At 43.7% G+C, this 17,389-nt stretch overlaps 1 protein-coding gene across 1 annotated transcript in view; it reads left to right on the plus strand.

The window, feature by feature from the left end:
* The window catches only part of KCNT2 (potassium sodium-activated channel subfamily T member 2), a 1,660,679-nt gene that overhangs the window by 1,633,080 nt on the left and 10,210 nt on the right, over positions 1-17,389 (plus strand). Inside the window, exon 29 of the mRNA XM_078650345.1 lies at positions 6,779-7,079. Coding sequence (XP_078506471.1) covers positions 6,779-7,079 — 301 coding nt within the window. The remainder of the gene's footprint in view (positions 1-6,778; positions 7,080-17,389) is intronic.

A 17,389-nucleotide genomic window follows, 5' to 3' on the forward strand; every position in this document is an offset into this window, starting at 1 on the left:
TATAGGGGATAATCGGTATCCCGAATATTACAACCAATTTTAAATCTCAATTAAATCAGCTTACCTCTAAATAATTTGAAACCACACTCAGAGATCTCTTACACCCTCAATGCACAATCTACCCCAGATGCTGTCTAAGAAAGGGTTTCTAACCTTATCAGAATATCTCCATCTTAAACAATAACAGATATTAAGTGCCTTATTTAGAGTATGGCGGATGGGGTGCTTTGCGAAAATGTGATAGACATCCCATTTGCTGCATTACAAGTGCCATAGACTATATTGCACTTATAATACGGTGGGCAGGACATCTGGCACATTTGCGATGAAGTATCCCATTCACCAAACACTAAATAAGGACCCAAGGCTCCTATGAATATCACCTAAACAGCACTGCTCCATATAAATTATTATATCCAAAGCAAGGAATTGCCATTAAGGTGGGTGAGAGTCCAGCATCCTCAAAGAAGTCCTGAAATTACAATTGATATATGAATATATCTAGATGTGATAGATTAACTGGGTCTATCATACACTTGGTCAAATCTTTTTTACACTGAGGTAATGTTGGTAATTCTTGAATTTCACCTTACATGAAACATGCAAAATGTTTATTTTTTTGCATAAGTAATAATTTGGCACACTTTTTGCCCATGGTTTAAGTATGAAATATCTTGCCGAGAGACTTTTTCCATTCAAACCAGTCTCCTCCTGGTATCCAGCTAGACTTATTAGTGCAAGGTGTACCCTTATTTAGAAAAGTTAATTGAGATATGAATGAAATTTGCACAACACATACAGTTCTTCATAAGAAAATGCATACATTTCACACACTATTCTGGTACAGTGAAAATCTGGTGATATCCTAGTCTGACACGGTCTTTCTCCAGTCTGCATGCACAATAACATTATTATGTCAGCCTCACAGCATAGTGAATACTTGTGATTCAACTCACAACTGACCCTTACTTTTCACTTTAATTTCATTATTTACTCATTCAGATGGCCAGAGGTTACTTTCTCCACCCACATTAGCTCAGTGATTAAACTGATCAAATTCTGGCAGTCCGTGTTCCACAATATCCTGACACCTCTCAAAATTACTCATGGTTTAGACCTAACCTGGACAAAAGAATCACTTTCAAACTCATGATCCACGCACACAAAGCACTCCACAAGACCGGCCCTGCCTACCTCAACAGCAGACTCTCCTTCTACGTACCCAACAGGAAACTCCGCTCCACCGACCTATCCCTGGCCGCTGTCCCACGCATCCACAGAACCACTTCCGGAGGTAGATCCTTCTCCCACCGCGCCGCCAAGACCTGGAACACTCTGCCCCTCCACCTACGACAGACCACAAACCTCCCGGCATTCAGAAGACTGCTCAAGACCTGGCTCTTCGACCACTAGCTGCAGCCCCCCACTCCCCCCAGCGCCTTGAGATCCTAGCGGGTATTTAGTGCGCTTTACAAATTTCTTGATTGATTGATTGAACCTGATCCCTGATGATAGCATCCTTGAACAGTTGGAATGTGATTGATATGGACCTTTAAATGCGTTTTTTCGGAAGGCTATCAGGAGTGAAAAAACAAGCTGCTAGGAAAAGCTTCAAATTGAAAAGAAGACATAAAAGGATTGAAATCACACTGTATGATCATAATGAAACAAGGGAATAGAGTATTGCCCTTGAAGCGACTCAGGCCTGACTATACTCTGATCAGGGCAAACACAAAGAGATGATAGACGGAGTGCTGAAACTTTTCAAACACTCACCCCCAGGGTGACACAGGGTCAAGACTAATTTGCATATAGCTGTGCCTGAACTGGGGTGGCAAAGTGAGCTAAATAATGATGATGAATTCAACCCAGATCTGTGAATGGGGGTGAGTGTTTGAAAAGTTTCAGCACTCCGTCCATCATCTCCTTGTGTTTGCTTTGTTCGCCCTAAGTTGGCAGGGTATGCCCAGACGAAGGATGCTTGCTCATTTTGCCACTGGATTCAAGCTAGCCTGGCTGATGAGGGCTGGTAGCCCGAAACCTGTCCCAGGATGCTTGTTTCCTGTTCAGGGAAGACATGGCTTGGCAGTTTGGTCTGGACTGTTCCCATGAGGCACAGGGTCAAGATTGATCATATAGCTGTGTCTGAACAGGGGTGTCAAAGTGAGCTAAAGATTGATGATGGATTCAACCCAGAGCTGTGACTGAGGGTGAGTGTTTGAAAAGTTTCAGAACTCCGTCCATCATCTCCTTGTGTATACTCTGATCAGGATCAAACAATGCCAGAGAAGCAGCCAATAGAAGTTTAAATTGCATTCAAATGATGGGAGTACGGGTGAAAACAACTAAATGGCTGCAAAATTTCGATGTCTAGTTTTACAGTTGCTGCCTCTTCCCTTCCTCTGTTTTTCCTGAATATTTGTGGAGTTCTCCAGGATAGCAGGAGAGGCTGGGGCGGTCTTTGAAGGAAGAACTAGGATTCTCTGCCCTCCCTTCTCAGGTAATTCCTGCCAACACCATAATGTTGAAAGCTGTGAGAAGGAGGGAAGCTTTTGAAGCCACCAAATTGCAGATATGAAAGCTGGAGTGAAAGGCAGTGGCTGGAGACGCTTCCACTTCCATTCTCCCACTGGTCCCACCTTCTTCAGCTCCCTCCACCCTAGACACCAGTGTACACACTCTCAACAAATGTTATTCAGTTATAGGGAGAGCTGTGGCTCTATGGCTGCTAAGAAGAAATAATGTTTTTAAATAAATCATTCTGCCTTCATAAAGAGGTATGATTTATTAAATATGTAGCATGCTGCAGGGAACTTCACAATATCAACCTTTAAGCATCCAAACCTTTACATTGGCACTCCCCTTTTTAGCTTACGCCTAATATGCTAGAGAGAGCATTATTGCTCAACACAGTGAGCTTTAAAGGTATAATATAGGGAATTTCTGTCTGAAAAAAACGTCTTGAGGACCTATAACATCCTCAACTCAGTCCAGAAAACAAAATCTAGTTACTTACTCTTCAGAAAACTGAATATATGTTCAAATGTGGAAAACCATAAGATGTGATGAGCAATTAAAGCCTCATTTGTTGAGAACAGGCTGCAGGCATTTGCATTGCTCCTGCTGGTATTTCTACCCCTCCACAGCACAACTTATGTGCTTCTTCACAAATAATAACCTCTCTCAGGTAGCTGAACTTGAAGTATTTACTTTGATCTGCTTTCAGTTTCCCCACTAACATTCAATGAATGAATCATTGATCTCACCCCATGTATCCACAAAAATGTTTTACTCAATAGTTACAAAAATATATTTATATGCTTGCAAGGGGATATGCTGTAGAATGAATAAGAATAGTATTAGGATACGTGCTGGGCTGTGGCTACTCAGAATGATGGGGATTTGTAGGTTTTGAGAGTTCCCTGCATGGAACTTGCTGTGGGTTCTACCTGGGGGTTTTCTTGGCAGTTGCTGTCAGTGTGTTGGAATTGACAGATTAATAAAGTGCTAGCTCATACAGCTGTGTCAGGAGCTTCCTTTGAGTTGCAACGAGGATTGGTCAAAACACAAAGACAAAGACCAGCTTCACTCCTTCCTCGGTTTTAGTGGAGTACTATGCCAAATTTGTTGACAACTTCTCAAACAAATCTGTGCTTGCGCAAGCTCCTAAAAAAAGTGAGATATGTGTGGAACGAAGAATGTGAGATGAAGTTTGAGTTTATCAAGGAGATTGTGCGAGTTCGCCCTCTTAAACCTTTTGACATGAATGACTTTTATGTCATCTCCACCGATGCCAGTAATGTAGGGCTCAGTGCAGTGCTTATGCAAATAATGGGCAATTGGTATTAGGAAACCATTGCTTTCACTTCCAGAACTATAAGGGGAGCTGAAATCACATATTCAACAATAGAGAAAGAAGCGTTGGCTTTCTGGTGGGGTAGTACAACATTTTAAGAACATTTTGTGTATGTATTAATTTATTTTAAGGACAAATTACAAACCGTTGGTGAATTTTTTCACCACAAAAGGGGGTGGAAGTGCAACCCAGCGTATTGCCAGATGGGGTGGACAGTTGGTCGTCCTGAAATGTCTGAGCAGAAGAGTTGTGGATTTTGCCCATTAAGGTCTTCTTGGGATTCACACTATAGAGCGTAGTGTAAGAAAGTATTTATGGTGGCCTGTGGTGGACAAAGCTATTGAACAATATGTCTGTGAATGTTACATGTGTGTCCTTAGTGATAAATCACTTTTGACATGACTCTCCCCTGTCAACCCTGTTATAAATAAAAATAGACCATGTTGTAAAGTGGCATTTGATGTGTCTGGACCCTTTAGAGTTAAAGGTAGCATACCCATGTATGCTTTAGTTTTGATAGACTACTTGACTAAATGGCCCAAAGTATAATTTGTAGAAACATAAATTCTCATGGGGTCATTAAAGTCTTCAGGGAAGTATTCATGAGAGAAGGATTCCCTGAAGAATTAGTGACTGATAATGGCGCACAACTTGGATCTAGAGAAATAAAAAGTTGTTGGGAAAATCAGCATAAAGCACATTTTAACTTCTTTATACCATCCCCACGGTAATGGTTTGGTCAAGCGAGTGAACCAGGTAATCAAAAAACAAATTACAGTTTTCAGTTATCAATGGGTTCCATTGGAAGGAAGTCATTGATACGTTATAGGCCATGAGAAAAACCTCTCCCCTTTTACATTACTGAGAGGTATGATTGCAGGATCTTAATTAAACACAGAATGGATATCCAGCAAAACCGTTGATTCTGTAAAAATGGCAGCGGTGGTGGAAGTAAGACCTTTGGTACAGAAGAAATATAGTATTGTGGATGATCGACACAGAGCCTTTGCAATTCAGATTGGAGACTGGGTGAGACTCAAGAGACCTGCTTTTGTCCTCAAGGGTTTGTTTCTGCACCTATTCATGTGAAAGAAGTGAAAGAGCAGATAGTAGTGTTAGAAAATGGTTTCAAGTAATACAAATGTTTTGTCTCAGTGGTGCCAGAATCCAAATCCAAAAACTGACTCTGAGTTTAAAAACCGGTGTTCCAATAAGAAGGTTTTTAGTAGAGTTAGATTGAGTCCAGTGAAGTTTAAGGATCATGCCATGTATTAACTAGAATCTTGTATTGAGTTCTACAAACCTATGTACATGTATTTTGTGTTTCCTTTCTGTGTCTCCTTTAATTCATGTTGTTTTCCATTATGTTAATTCCTCTTCATAATATTATTTTTAATATTTCTTTTTGTGAAGGAGGAGGGGTGTGCCGGGATATGTGCTGGGCCGGGGATGGCTCGCGATAGAGGGGATTTGTATGTTCTGAGAGTTCCCTGCATGGAAGATGGGGGGTCATTAGGATGGCGGGTGGACTTTGTCTGCCCGCCATCCTCTCAGGGAATGGGACCGCCCGCCATCGGTGCCGGGGTCCCGTTGGTGGTATTAGGAGGTGCCCGCCACACTGGCAGGGCGCATCCTGCATGCTTGACATTGCCAAGAAGGCATGTTGTGCAGTTTCATGCACAACATGGCATGCACCGCGCGGTGCCTGCCATGTTTCCCCCCTGTGGACCCCCCCACCCCCTAGATAGCGGGCCCCCCAATGGCGAAAACCGCCATAATGCTAATAAGGATGGCGGTGTCTCCCAGACACCGCCACCATTTCAGCAGCTTTTCTGCCCGGTCGACTACTCGACCGGGCAGAAAACCGGCGGATGGTTTTCCGTCCGCCGGGCTCCCCCCTGCCATTGTAATGTGGCGGGGAGAATTCAGAGAAGGCCGAGGTTTTTGGTGGGCGTATCGCCACCGCCATATGTGCGGTGGCGATATGCCCGCAATCATAATGGACCCATTGGTGTGCGTTCTACCTGGGGTTCTGTTGACAGTTGCTGCGAGGCACTGGAGCTGACAGATGAATAAAGTGCTAGCTCTTACTACTGAGTCTGGAGCTTCCTTTCAAATACGCATATTCTCTTCCACCAAAATAAAATACTATGCTTCCTCCAGATCACATTCTGCTTGCTTTCATGCTTCTTGAAAGGATCTATTTATTTTTTCTATGACTTTCCTTCATGCCTTCTCCCATAGGTCATTATACGTTCTCTTCCTTCCTCTCCAACTGACATTTTATGCTGTTGTCACTCATTATGCATAAAGAGATTATATGTGTTCAGGCCATTGTACATCTGGGTTTAGTGAATGGCGAGAGTGATCAGATAGGCCTAGAGAGATGTTAAGGCACCTTTATTCTGTTGGGCTACCCCAACAATATAGCTACAGAGACAGGCACATAGAAATTTTAAAGTAGTGAGTACCACGAGTCAACTGTTGGACCCTACTCAAAATTCATCATGAAGACTGAGATGGTGTAGTGCCCTGTGTTCTGAGGAGGTCTCCTACAGTGTTACCATACCTCTGGGTGGGATAGGTGAAGGCTGATGAATACAAGTATGGGTGGATCCTTGGTATGGCTGAATCATGAGATGGCAGTTCAGTTTCTGTTGTATTCAGAAGTTTTTATCCTTTTCATATTCTGTCATGGTTGATACTCAGAGCGGTGATGAAAGGCAAGGGCATTTCTTTTAATGTTCTTGCTGGACATATTCCAGTCACTTATAAATGATAGTTCACTTGCAGATTCCATGAGGCTACTATTTGGTGTTTGGCGTCATGAACATAGAGAATGTGTATAGATATATTCACATTCCGTAGCATATATAGCAAGTACAATCCTTAATCACTAATTACTTCATTTTTTATTTCTAGTCTCAAATTTCTATCAGTGTAGATGAATGGGAAGATACCAAAGAAACCAAAGAACAGCCTGGCTGTCGAAACAATCATCGGAACTCAACCTCCAGTGACCAATCGGACCACCCGCTACTGAGGAGGAAGAGCATGCAGTGGGCACGACGACTTAGTAGGAAGATGCCAAAGCACCTTAGTAAAACAGCAGAACGGATAAGCCAGCAGCGAATGAATGTGTGCAGGAGATCGGAGAGGCAAGAGCTAGCAGAGCTTGTCAAAAACAGAATGAAACACTTAGGCCTTTCCACAACTGGATATGGTATGTTTTTACGGCATTCAAGTTTTTGAAATGGGTAAAGTAAACTGTAAAAATTAATCATGCATTTCAAAGTAAATTTATGTTATTAAAGACAGTTCTGAATATTCTCGTTATAAGAAGACATTCTCTTGTCATAGATCTCTATCACAATATTCAAGATGCAACATTTAATAAGGAATTAGTGAAGTATCGGGAATGTATGCTTTTATGTATTTGCCATCTCGCTAATTTAATCAAGTTGTAAATGAAGCATTTGTTTATTATCTTTGGTTTATTTAGTGACCATGTGTTGCTCTTTAGCACTTATGTATGCTGTCTTGTTGCAGTGTTGTTGTTTGATTTATATATTTTGGTGTGTTGTCTTTTCGATATGTTGTGTGTTTGGGGAACAGCCATTACAACACAACTTTTACTACGTGTTGCCATTACATCGCATGCGTCACAACGCATGCGATGTTACAACACGTAGTAAAAGCTACCCATATCATTACATCGCAAGCGCTTTTACAACTTTACACGCATGCGCTGTAATGGCTATCCACGTCTTGTGAGGAAACTGAGGCTGTTTCCTCACAACGACATGCACCGCCCCTGGAACCAGGAAGCAGGACCCGGGAGCAGAGACGGCGACGCTGGAACCACGAGGAAAGAGGAAAGGCTGATTATGCTTGGGGTGGTGGTAGTGGTTTAGGGTAGTGTCGTAGTGTTTAAGGGTTAGGGGTAGTGTAGGGGTGGGAGTAATGTGGGTAGTGGTTTAGGGTAGTGTCGTAGTGCTTTAGGGTTAGAGGTAGTGTAGGGGTGGGAGTAGTGTGAGTAGTGTTGTAGCGTTGTGGTGTTTTAGGGCTTAGGGTAGTGTAGGGGTGGGAGCAGTGTGGGTAGTGGTTTAGGGTAGGGTAAAGTCATAGTGTTTTAGGGTTAGGGGTAGTGTAGGGATGGGAGTATTGTGGGTAGTGTTGTAGTGTCGTAGTGTTTTAGGATTTAGGGTAGTGTAGGGATGGGATTAGTGTGAGTAGTGTTGTAGTGTTTTAGGGTTCAGGGTAGTGTAGGGGTGGGAGTAGTGTGGGTAGTGTTGTAGTGTCATAGTGTTTTAGGGTTTAGGGTAGTGTAGGGGTGGGAGTAGTGTGGGTAGTGGTTTTTCGGGTTGGGTAGTGTTGTAGTGTTTTAGGGTTAGGGGTAGTGTAGTGGTGGGAGTAGTGTGGGTAGTGGTGTAGTGTCGTAGTGCTTTAGGGTTTAGGGTAGTGTAGGGGTGGGAGTAGTGTGGGTGGTGTTGTAGTGTCGTAGTGTTTTAGGGTTTAGGGTAGTGTAGGGGTGGGAGTAGTGTGGGTAGTGGTTTAGGGTAGGGTAGTGTCGTAGTGTTTTAGGGTTAGGAGTAGTGTAGGATTGGGAGTAGTGTGAGTAGTGTTGTAGTGTCATAGTGTTTTAGGGTTTAGGGTAGTGTAGGGGTGGGAGTAGTGTGGGTAGTGGTTTAGGGTAGGGTAGTGTTGTAGTGTTTTCGGGTTAGGGGTAGTGTAGGGGTGGGAGTAGTGTGGGTAGTGTTGTAGTGTCGTAGTGTTTTAGGATTTAGGGTAGTGTAGGGGTGGGAGTAGTGTGGGTAGTGGTTCAGGGTAGGGTAGTGTCATAGTGTTTTAGGGTTTAGGGTAGTGTAGGGGTGGGAGTAGTGTGGGTAGTGTTGTAGTGTCGTAGTGTTTTAGGGTTTAGGGTAGTGTTGTAGTGTTTGTGTAGTGTAGTGGTTTAGGGTAGTGTTGTAGTGTTTGTGTTGTGTAGTGTTTTAGGCTTTAGGGTAGTGTAGTGTTTTAGGATTTATGGTAGTGTTGTAGTGTAGTGTTTTAGGGTTTAGGGTAGTATTGAGGTGTAGTGTTTTAGGGTAGTGTTGGGGGGTCATGCAGGGTAGTGTAGTGTTATTGTAGGGAGAGGACTGGGGGTCGGGGGAGGGTTGTGTAGGGGTAGGGTTGTCACTTACCTTGCAAACTTTAACCACAAGTATAGCTTTACCACACATGCCTTTGCGTTGTAATGGCATGCGCGGTAAAGGCATACTCGTGGTTACATTTTGCGATGTAATGGCATGTTGTTGTCATTGACATCGTGTAATAATACCCGCGTTGTATTAGGCACGCGTGGTATTAATATGCAAGTTAATGACATACATCCGTGTGTTTTGTTCTGTTACTTTATAGCTTTGTTTTGTTGTAATCTGTTCTGGTTTGGATTGTTGTTAAGTAGTGTTCTTGTATTGGTATTGCTGTGCTCTTGTGATGTTCTGTGATATTCTGCTGTGTCCTGCTGTTTTGTTCCGTTTTGGTGCTTGCATTTTGTGTCATTGTATTGGGTTGTGATCTTCCTCAGAATATGTTGTGTGCTTTTGGAGTTTAGTTGTTATTTTGCTGTACTGTTATGCTCTTGCACTGCTTTGTTTCATAGGCATGGGTGAAATTTTTATTACGCCAGGGTAATCAAAGTCATTTCGGTAATTACGTAATATTGTTGTGATGCAAAATTACACAAATTGCATCAGCATAACTCGTTAACAGTAATTTGTAAAAACAAATCCACCTCAGGAGCACAGGAACACCGAACTAAGAGCAAGCAAGTTGCTGCTGTATACTGCCGTTTGTATCTTGTCGCATTTAGTGCTATTTTCTTATCGCAAGACATGTCATTGTCCCATTTTGGAGACTAGGATGCATTTTTCATTAAGAAAATAATGCAGGGCGCTAGATTACACTTCTATGCTGTCAGGTAGTATTTTTATGACACATTTTTCTGGTGAGGTACTGTTCAATTGTGTTTTTCTGTGACATTACATTGTGTGATGTTGTGACGTTTTAGAGTTAAGTAGTAGTAATATGCTGCTGTGTTCATTTTCTATTGTATTGGTGATATGTTGGTTTGCTGCTGGTCTTGTTTGGGTATGAGAGTATACTTGATGACCTTTCTCCCATATTCCCTTTAAAGTTGTCTATGCCCCTCTGGATATACATCGTCCTCATAAAACATACTATTCTGAGCAAGTGTACAATTAAAGGCTCTTGGGCCATATGTAGGTAATTTGCGTTTTGTGATTCCCTAAAAATCGCAATTAGAGAATCGCAAAACGCAATGTAGGTAGGATTAGCAAACTTTTTTGGGAATCCCACTTATTCCTTAATTGCGAATGCAAATTGAGATTCGCAAATAAGGAATACCTTCTCATTCATTTATATGGGCTAGAAGGCCCATAGGAATGAATGGGAAGACATTCTCAATTTGAGAATGCAATTTCAGGGTTGTAAGGGTGTCAATAGGACACCCTTTTGCACCTCTGAAATTAACATGTGTGCACATGTGGCCCACATTCATGTCCCAAGGGCATGTATGTGACTCACATGGCACTTTGAAAAATGCAAAAAAAGTGCATTTTTCAAAGAAATCGCAAAATACCACCAACCTGAAGTTGGTGGTATTTTGCGATTCCTTAAGCCAAAATTTGAACAACTTGGGTGCTTCCTACATTGCATTTGAGGAATCGCAATTTGCAATTCCTTAAATGCAATAGCAAAATAAGGAATGGCAAATTGCATGTGGGTTTGTGTGTGCTGCATAGCACACAGCCCTAATTGCGATCGCAAATGCTGAAATTCTGCAAATTTCTGCATTTGCGAGCGCAATTAGGCTTCCTACATATGGCCCCTTGTCTTTATCACTGCAGTACACAGATCAAATTCCATGTTTCTTCCATTGTATAACTGCATCTCCTGGATTTTCTGTACCTAGATCATATGCCATATATATTCACTGTTTTACACTGTGACCCTATGTAATGAGATTCTGCCCTGAATCTTTTTAATTTACCATGGTTCTGATGTACCAAGATTACATTGGCCAAAAGTGTTCACAAATTGTGCATCCGCTTTTTTCAAATGTAATCTTCTTTTCCGAACGGTGTCATTTTGCGACCTGACTCATGTATAGGTAGTCAGTTCACAAAATACTGAATCACGGGGGAGTCGCAGGACAATGGGCCATATGAATGAACACATTTCCCCATAGACAGAGAATGGGCAAAACCCTTTGATGCATCTGGCCCAATGTGCCTAATTAGTATTTGTTAGGCAGGTCACAATTTATGAACCCTGAGAATAGCTACAATCACAGGGATGATGTCCTGCCAGGGGCAGCAGAGTAACATGGCTGTGGTAGTGTTGAAATAAAAAACAAAACAAAAATATACAGCCCGTTAAAGGAAATGAGTCTGCAAAATGTTCTTTTAAAAAAAAGTAAATCTGTAAGAGTTGGCAGTGGTCCCATAGAACACGGCCTACTCTCCATCAAACGTTTTTCAACTTTCGAAAAGAGGAAGGGATACAGAGAGGACCCCGTCCAACGGTAAAAGAGTCAAAAAAAGCATTTATATATATATGTATATATAATCTATTTACACTCCCATTTACCTATGCTGAAACACTTTTTGGCATCAGTAGATGCAATTAGATATAAATAAAATAGCTTTTTAACGGTTGCAAACCTTCTGATTTAGTGAACGAAAGGGCCTGTGACTGCTAAAAAGTTTATAAATCATGCACCATGTTTATAAATACTGAAGAAATGAAAAGAAACTTAATAGTATAAATCATACAGGCACATGCACATCAAGTGATATGTTCGCTTTTCTTTACGACTACGGAGGTGAGGGACAAGAGGACCCACTCAAGGCTTCCCCTCATGTGAGTTATGGCCTGTTCCACATTTAAAAATAGCAATTCGTAATATTGAATGTTGTACATATGTATATATACTATAATATACTGCTGAAAAGAGGTATTTATTTAAGATTGACCAGTGATTTCGAAACCTATATTTCACAGCAATTGCCCTTCCTTCTGAAATATTTCTCTTTTTTCAAAGATCACCTCACTACTAGAAAACGCCTATATTGTCAGCCACTTGGTAAATAAAGTTAAACGCATCACATTTCCTCATAACACATGAAAGCAAAGGGGGTGGATTACATTGCACGCACACTCGCTTGGAGCAAAAGGGATGCAAAGCATTGCGTAGATTTTCTTACCATTAAAAAGGCTCACAGGCGCAGTTCAAAATAGAGCCTTGTGTGGCGGAATTAGTAAATATAGGCCCTAATGTCTTTCAGGATACAGCTCATCAAATCCCAGATTTCGTCCTTTACACATGGATTTCTTACAGTTCTGTTTTCCTGCCATCATCGAACAGTCCAGACTCGTGTAAGCAGAAACCATAGAACGGCAGTGCTGTTCCCTTACAAAAATAGTCCTAAGAAAACTAGTCCTAGTGCTGCAGAAAACTGGCAGAAAGGTGGTTTGCACCAGTTTCCCGCATCGATCAATGAATGAATGTATCAATCAGGGGTTTATAAAGCGCTGCTACTCACCTGTGAGGGTCTCAGGGCGCTGAAGGGGGAGGCGGGGCTGCTGAATAATCTGGGCACTAGGTTTCAGTCGAAGAGCCAGGACTTGAGCTCCTTCCTGAATTGGGTCAGCTACTGGGATTTCCTGAGGTGGAGAGGCAGGATGTTCCAGGTCTTGGCAGTGAGTTGGGGGATGGATATTCATCCGGCACTAGTCTTGCGGATACGTGGGACTGTGGCTAGGGCCAGTTGGGTGGAGCCGAGGTACCTGGCGGGTACGTGGAATGACAGGTGCTGATTCAGATATGCAGGTCCTGCATCATGGAGTGATTTGTAGGCATGTGTGAGGAGCTTGAAAGTTAATCTTTTGTTCTGAAAGGTGTTCAGTGATGTGGCTGCAGTGGGGGTATTGAGGACCAGTTTGGCTGCGGCACTTTGAACATTCTGTAGTTTCCTGAGGATTATCTGGGTGACACAGGCATAGAGTGCATTGCCGTGGTTGTATGATGTTACAACGCGATCTTTTAGATCGCGGTACATCACAACGCATCTTTTACAACGCAAGTCGTTACCACGACTTGCTCTGTAGGGTGCTGGACTTAGGAATAGTAAGATTTACTATTCCAACTCCAGCCTACGTACAGTAGGGAAGGTGTTGGAATAGTAAATCTACTATTCTTTAGTCTAGAGCGCCCTCCAGCGCAAGTCGTGGTAACGACTTGCGCTGTAAAATATGCGTGGTAATGGCAGCGCAGTGTTTTGACCGCGTTGTCATGTACGTTCCCCATTGCCGTAGTCGAGTCTGCTGCTGATGTGTGCATGGGTAACCGTCTTTCTGGATTTGGGGAGGATCCATCTGAATGTTTTTCAAAGCAGACGGAGTGTGTGGAAGCATGATAAGAATATGGCATTGATCTGGCGGTTCATCATGAGCAAGAAGTCCAGTATGATGCTGAGGTTTCGTGCATAGTCCATGGGGTGGGGAGGGGTTTCCAATGCGGCGGCCCACCAGGTGTCATCCCAAGCTGAGGGGGTGATTCCCAAGATAAGTACTTCTGTCTTGTCCAAGTTGTGTTTGAGGCACCTGTTTTTCATCTAGGTGGCAACAGCCTTCATCCCGCCGTGGAAGTTGATTCTGGCAGCTGTGGGTTCATTGGAGAGGGAAAGGATCAGCCGGGTGTTGTCGGTGCAGGTCGCTATGTTGAGTTTTTGATTCCTGACGATGGCTGCTAGGGGGACAACGTAGACGTTGAAGAGGGTGGGGCTTAGGGAGGAGCCCTAAGGCACTCCGCAGCTAATCTCTCTGGGTTCTGAGAGGAACAGAGGTAGCCTGACTCTCTGTGTTCGACCAGTGAGAAAGGAGTGGATCCAGTCCAGGGCCTTGTTGTGGATGCAGGTTTCGTGAAGTCTTGTGATGTCTCGTGATTAGGGTGCAGTGGGCAACTGTATCGAAGGCAGCCGCGCCATCCAGAAGGATGGGGGCTGCGATTTTGCCCTGGTTGAAGTGGTAACAGATGTCGTTCTTGAGGTCTGTTGGGTCGGCAGTTGGCTTCCTCAGCAGGGGGTTGATCTCGTTGTGTTTCCAGTTATCGGGGAAGGTGCTGGTTTCGATGGAGTTCATGGTGCAGTGAAGCTTGGGGGCAATGGATGTGGCAGCTCTATGGAAGATGCGGAACGGGCAAGGGTCCAGTCTGTAGTGGCTTTGGAGTGGATGCTTTTCATGGTCTTGAGCGTGTCCTCTGTGGTGAGCGGAGACCAGGTGAGCAGGATCTGTAGGGGTGCGGCGTGGTTGGGTGCGGTGTCAGGTGTGGTAGGAGGGTCTTGGGTGTCAACACTGTGGTAGATCTGCCTGATCTCGTGGTGGAAGAAGGTGCCGAGATTGTTGCAGAGGTCTTGGGAGGTTGATCCGTCTGTGGTCTCGTGTTGGCCCTGGCAAATTCCTTGATGATGGGGAAGAGTTCTTTGCTGTTGTGTGTGTTGGAGTTGATTCTGTCTTGGAGAGCCATTATCTTTGTGGTTTCGAGGAGGAGGTGGTGTGTGGCGATGGCAGTTTTGAAGGTTGCAGGGCTTTCCAGGGTTTTGTTGTTCCTCCATTTCTTCTCGAGTCGTCTACAGGTTTGTCTGGACTCATGGAGGATGGTGGTTAATCAGCTGGCTTTCTTGGAGTGTTGCTTGCTGGGTGCCTGCTTGAGGGGTGCCAGGGTGTCTACGCAGTTGGAGATCCATCTGTGGAGGTTGCATGCTGAGGTGTTAGCACTGGTTGATATCGGCAGTATGGTAGTACTGAGAAAGGCAGTGAGTTGTTCTTCAGTAACCTTAGTCCAGCTACAACAGGGGGCGGGGCGGTGAGGGCGGTGGTGGGTGTACGGTGGGTGTGGTGAAGGCAAAGTACACACAGTGGTGGTCGGTCCAGAGGAGTTTGGTGGTGTGGCTGTAAATGATATTTTCACTGGCAGAGAAGACAAGTTCAAGCATATGTCCCACTGCGTGGGTTGGAGGGGTGACTAGCTGCTTGAGTCTGATGTTAACAAGGCTCTTCAGAAGGGATGCTGTGGTCTGGTCACTGTGGTTGTCCAGGTGAAAGTTGAGGTCGCCGAGAAGGATGTAATCAGTGGATGCGAGCGCCTGAGGTACAATGAAGTAGATGATGGTGTCAGTGAAGGGCCGGCAGGGGCCGAGAGGCCTGTAGACTAGGGTGGTTTTGGGGTTGATCTGGATCTGGAAGTGGAGGTGTTCCATGACTGTCGTTGGGTCGTCCGAGTGGGTGGTCAAGCAGAGGGTGTTCCTGTGGAGGAAGACATTGCCTGCTTATGGTCGGTGGGTGCAGATCTTGTGGATCATCTTGTAGTTGAATGGGATGATGGTGGTGATGTCCAGGCCAGACCTGTGGTTAGTCCAGGTATCCATGAGGAAGGTGATATCGAGAGAGAAGGAGTCGAGAAGGTCCCAGATTTCTGTGGCACGTTTGTGGAGGGAGTGCGTTTTGAGGAAGATGCAGCTGAGCCGTTCAGGTGCATTGTTGGTCAGCTGGCTGGCAAGAGAAGCTGGAGTGTGGGGGTGGGTGAAGGTGTAGCTGCAGTTTCAGCAGGAGAAAGGCTCCTGGTTGTCCTGCAGTGATGTGAGGTGGCAGGTAGCATGGCATCCCTTGTTGATGGTGAGAAGGGTGCTAGCGTCATACGGAGGACCAGGGTTCATGTCGCTGGGCGCGATGCAGGCGCAGACGGACACAGTTGGGCTTGCCGTTGGTGCTTTCGGCCCAGCGGCCACCTTTAAATAATGTGGGGGGGCTGGACAGCTAGGAGGAGGAACGTGGGGAGCTGGTAAGTGTCACTGGAGGGAGCAGGACTGCGGTTGATCGAAGGGGCAAGAGTGGCAAAAAGCTAAAGGAGGAAAAAAGGCAAAAATGCAAAAGGGACAGAAAAGGAATTAAAATAACAGGAAAGGCAGAACAAAAGCAGAAAAATAAGACATAAGGAAGCCCAGCAGCAGAGCACTGATGCCCTACCACTAGACCACCAGGAATGAGGCACCAGGTGGGTGCATGCGGATGGAGGAGGGCCTTGAACCACTGACCAGAAGGTCATAAGGATCAGAGTCAGGGAGCCTGGGGGCAGCAGCTACCAGGCGGAGGTGCGCAAGGAAGAGAGCAGGGTACTGAAAGGGTAGTGGCTGCCATTAAGTAGTGTGCGGGGGGCTGGACAGCTGGGAGGATGGAAACATGGGAGCGAGAAAGTGTCAGAGGAAGGGGGTGGGACTGCGGGGATCGCAGCAGCAGGGGCAGGAGCGGCAAAAAGCAAAATGAGGAAATAAGGCAAAAGAGATTGAAAAGGAATCAAAAGGCAGAACAAAGTAGAAAAAGAGAGACAGAGGACAGCCCAGCAGCAGAGCATTGACACTCCACCACTAGACCACCAGTGAGTGGAGGAAGGGCTCGAACCACTGACCCGAGGGTCAGAAGGACCAGCAGCAGGGAGCTTGGGGGCAGCAGCAACCAAGCGCAGCTGCGCAAGGAAGGGAGCAGTCCACTGAAAACATTACATTTTTCTTTTGTGATTTGAAAAACATCTATAAAATAAACATTCTTTCACTCACCCATCTGAAAGGCTGCCATGGTACAATGAAGTACCCAGTGATCAGACACTGTCATTAAAGTAACTTGACAGTAATATGTGCTTGAATTTCAGGTGTACATTATAAATCATGATCAAGTTTCATGCCATTTGATGTTTGGCAAAAATAAAGCCAATCATTGCAACATTGTGGCACAGACAAATCATGTACATACCAGACCGGTAGGACAATTAAAGTAGTGTAAAAAAGTATTTAAATGTAAAGATATTTGCACTTTCTTCACAAAACACTAATTGAATTCTGCAAAATGATCACAAACGGAAATAGAATCATTACAGTGTACCATAAAATCTATAATGCAGTATTTTTTTCATAACAAATATCTGTGTTAGTTATTGTGCAACTGGATGATCTCGTCCTTTCATTTACACACTTCTATGACATATTATCGTCAACACAAATATCGCAATGCTAAATATTGCCAAAAAATATTAAGAGCATAAATATCTACTTTACCTACTTACTTACTAGGTCAAGCATAAAAATATTGACAAAAAAATTATAGTGGGCCAAAATATTGTCATTAAACAGGAAAGTATATAGAATTTAAATTACTTAAAATATATTAGCTTTTAAAATATATGCATAATTTGAATAAAACATAGGACTGTAAAATGAATTTAAAAAATGACAAACATATGTATACAAATACATGTATTATTTAAACATATATAATAAAGTAAAAATAATATTATAAATTAAAACAAACTGAAACACGACATCTTTAAAATTTTAAAAAATAAACATATATGCTAAAATTATTGAATTATTAAAAAATGCATCAATTAAAATATTATTACTCAATCAGAGGGTATAC

This window comes from Lissotriton helveticus, chromosome 1_1, assembly GCF_964261635.1.
Source record: "Lissotriton helveticus chromosome 1_1, aLisHel1.1, whole genome shotgun sequence".
In the NCBI taxonomy this organism is placed as follows: Eukaryota; Metazoa; Chordata; class Amphibia; order Caudata; family Salamandridae; genus Lissotriton; species Lissotriton helveticus.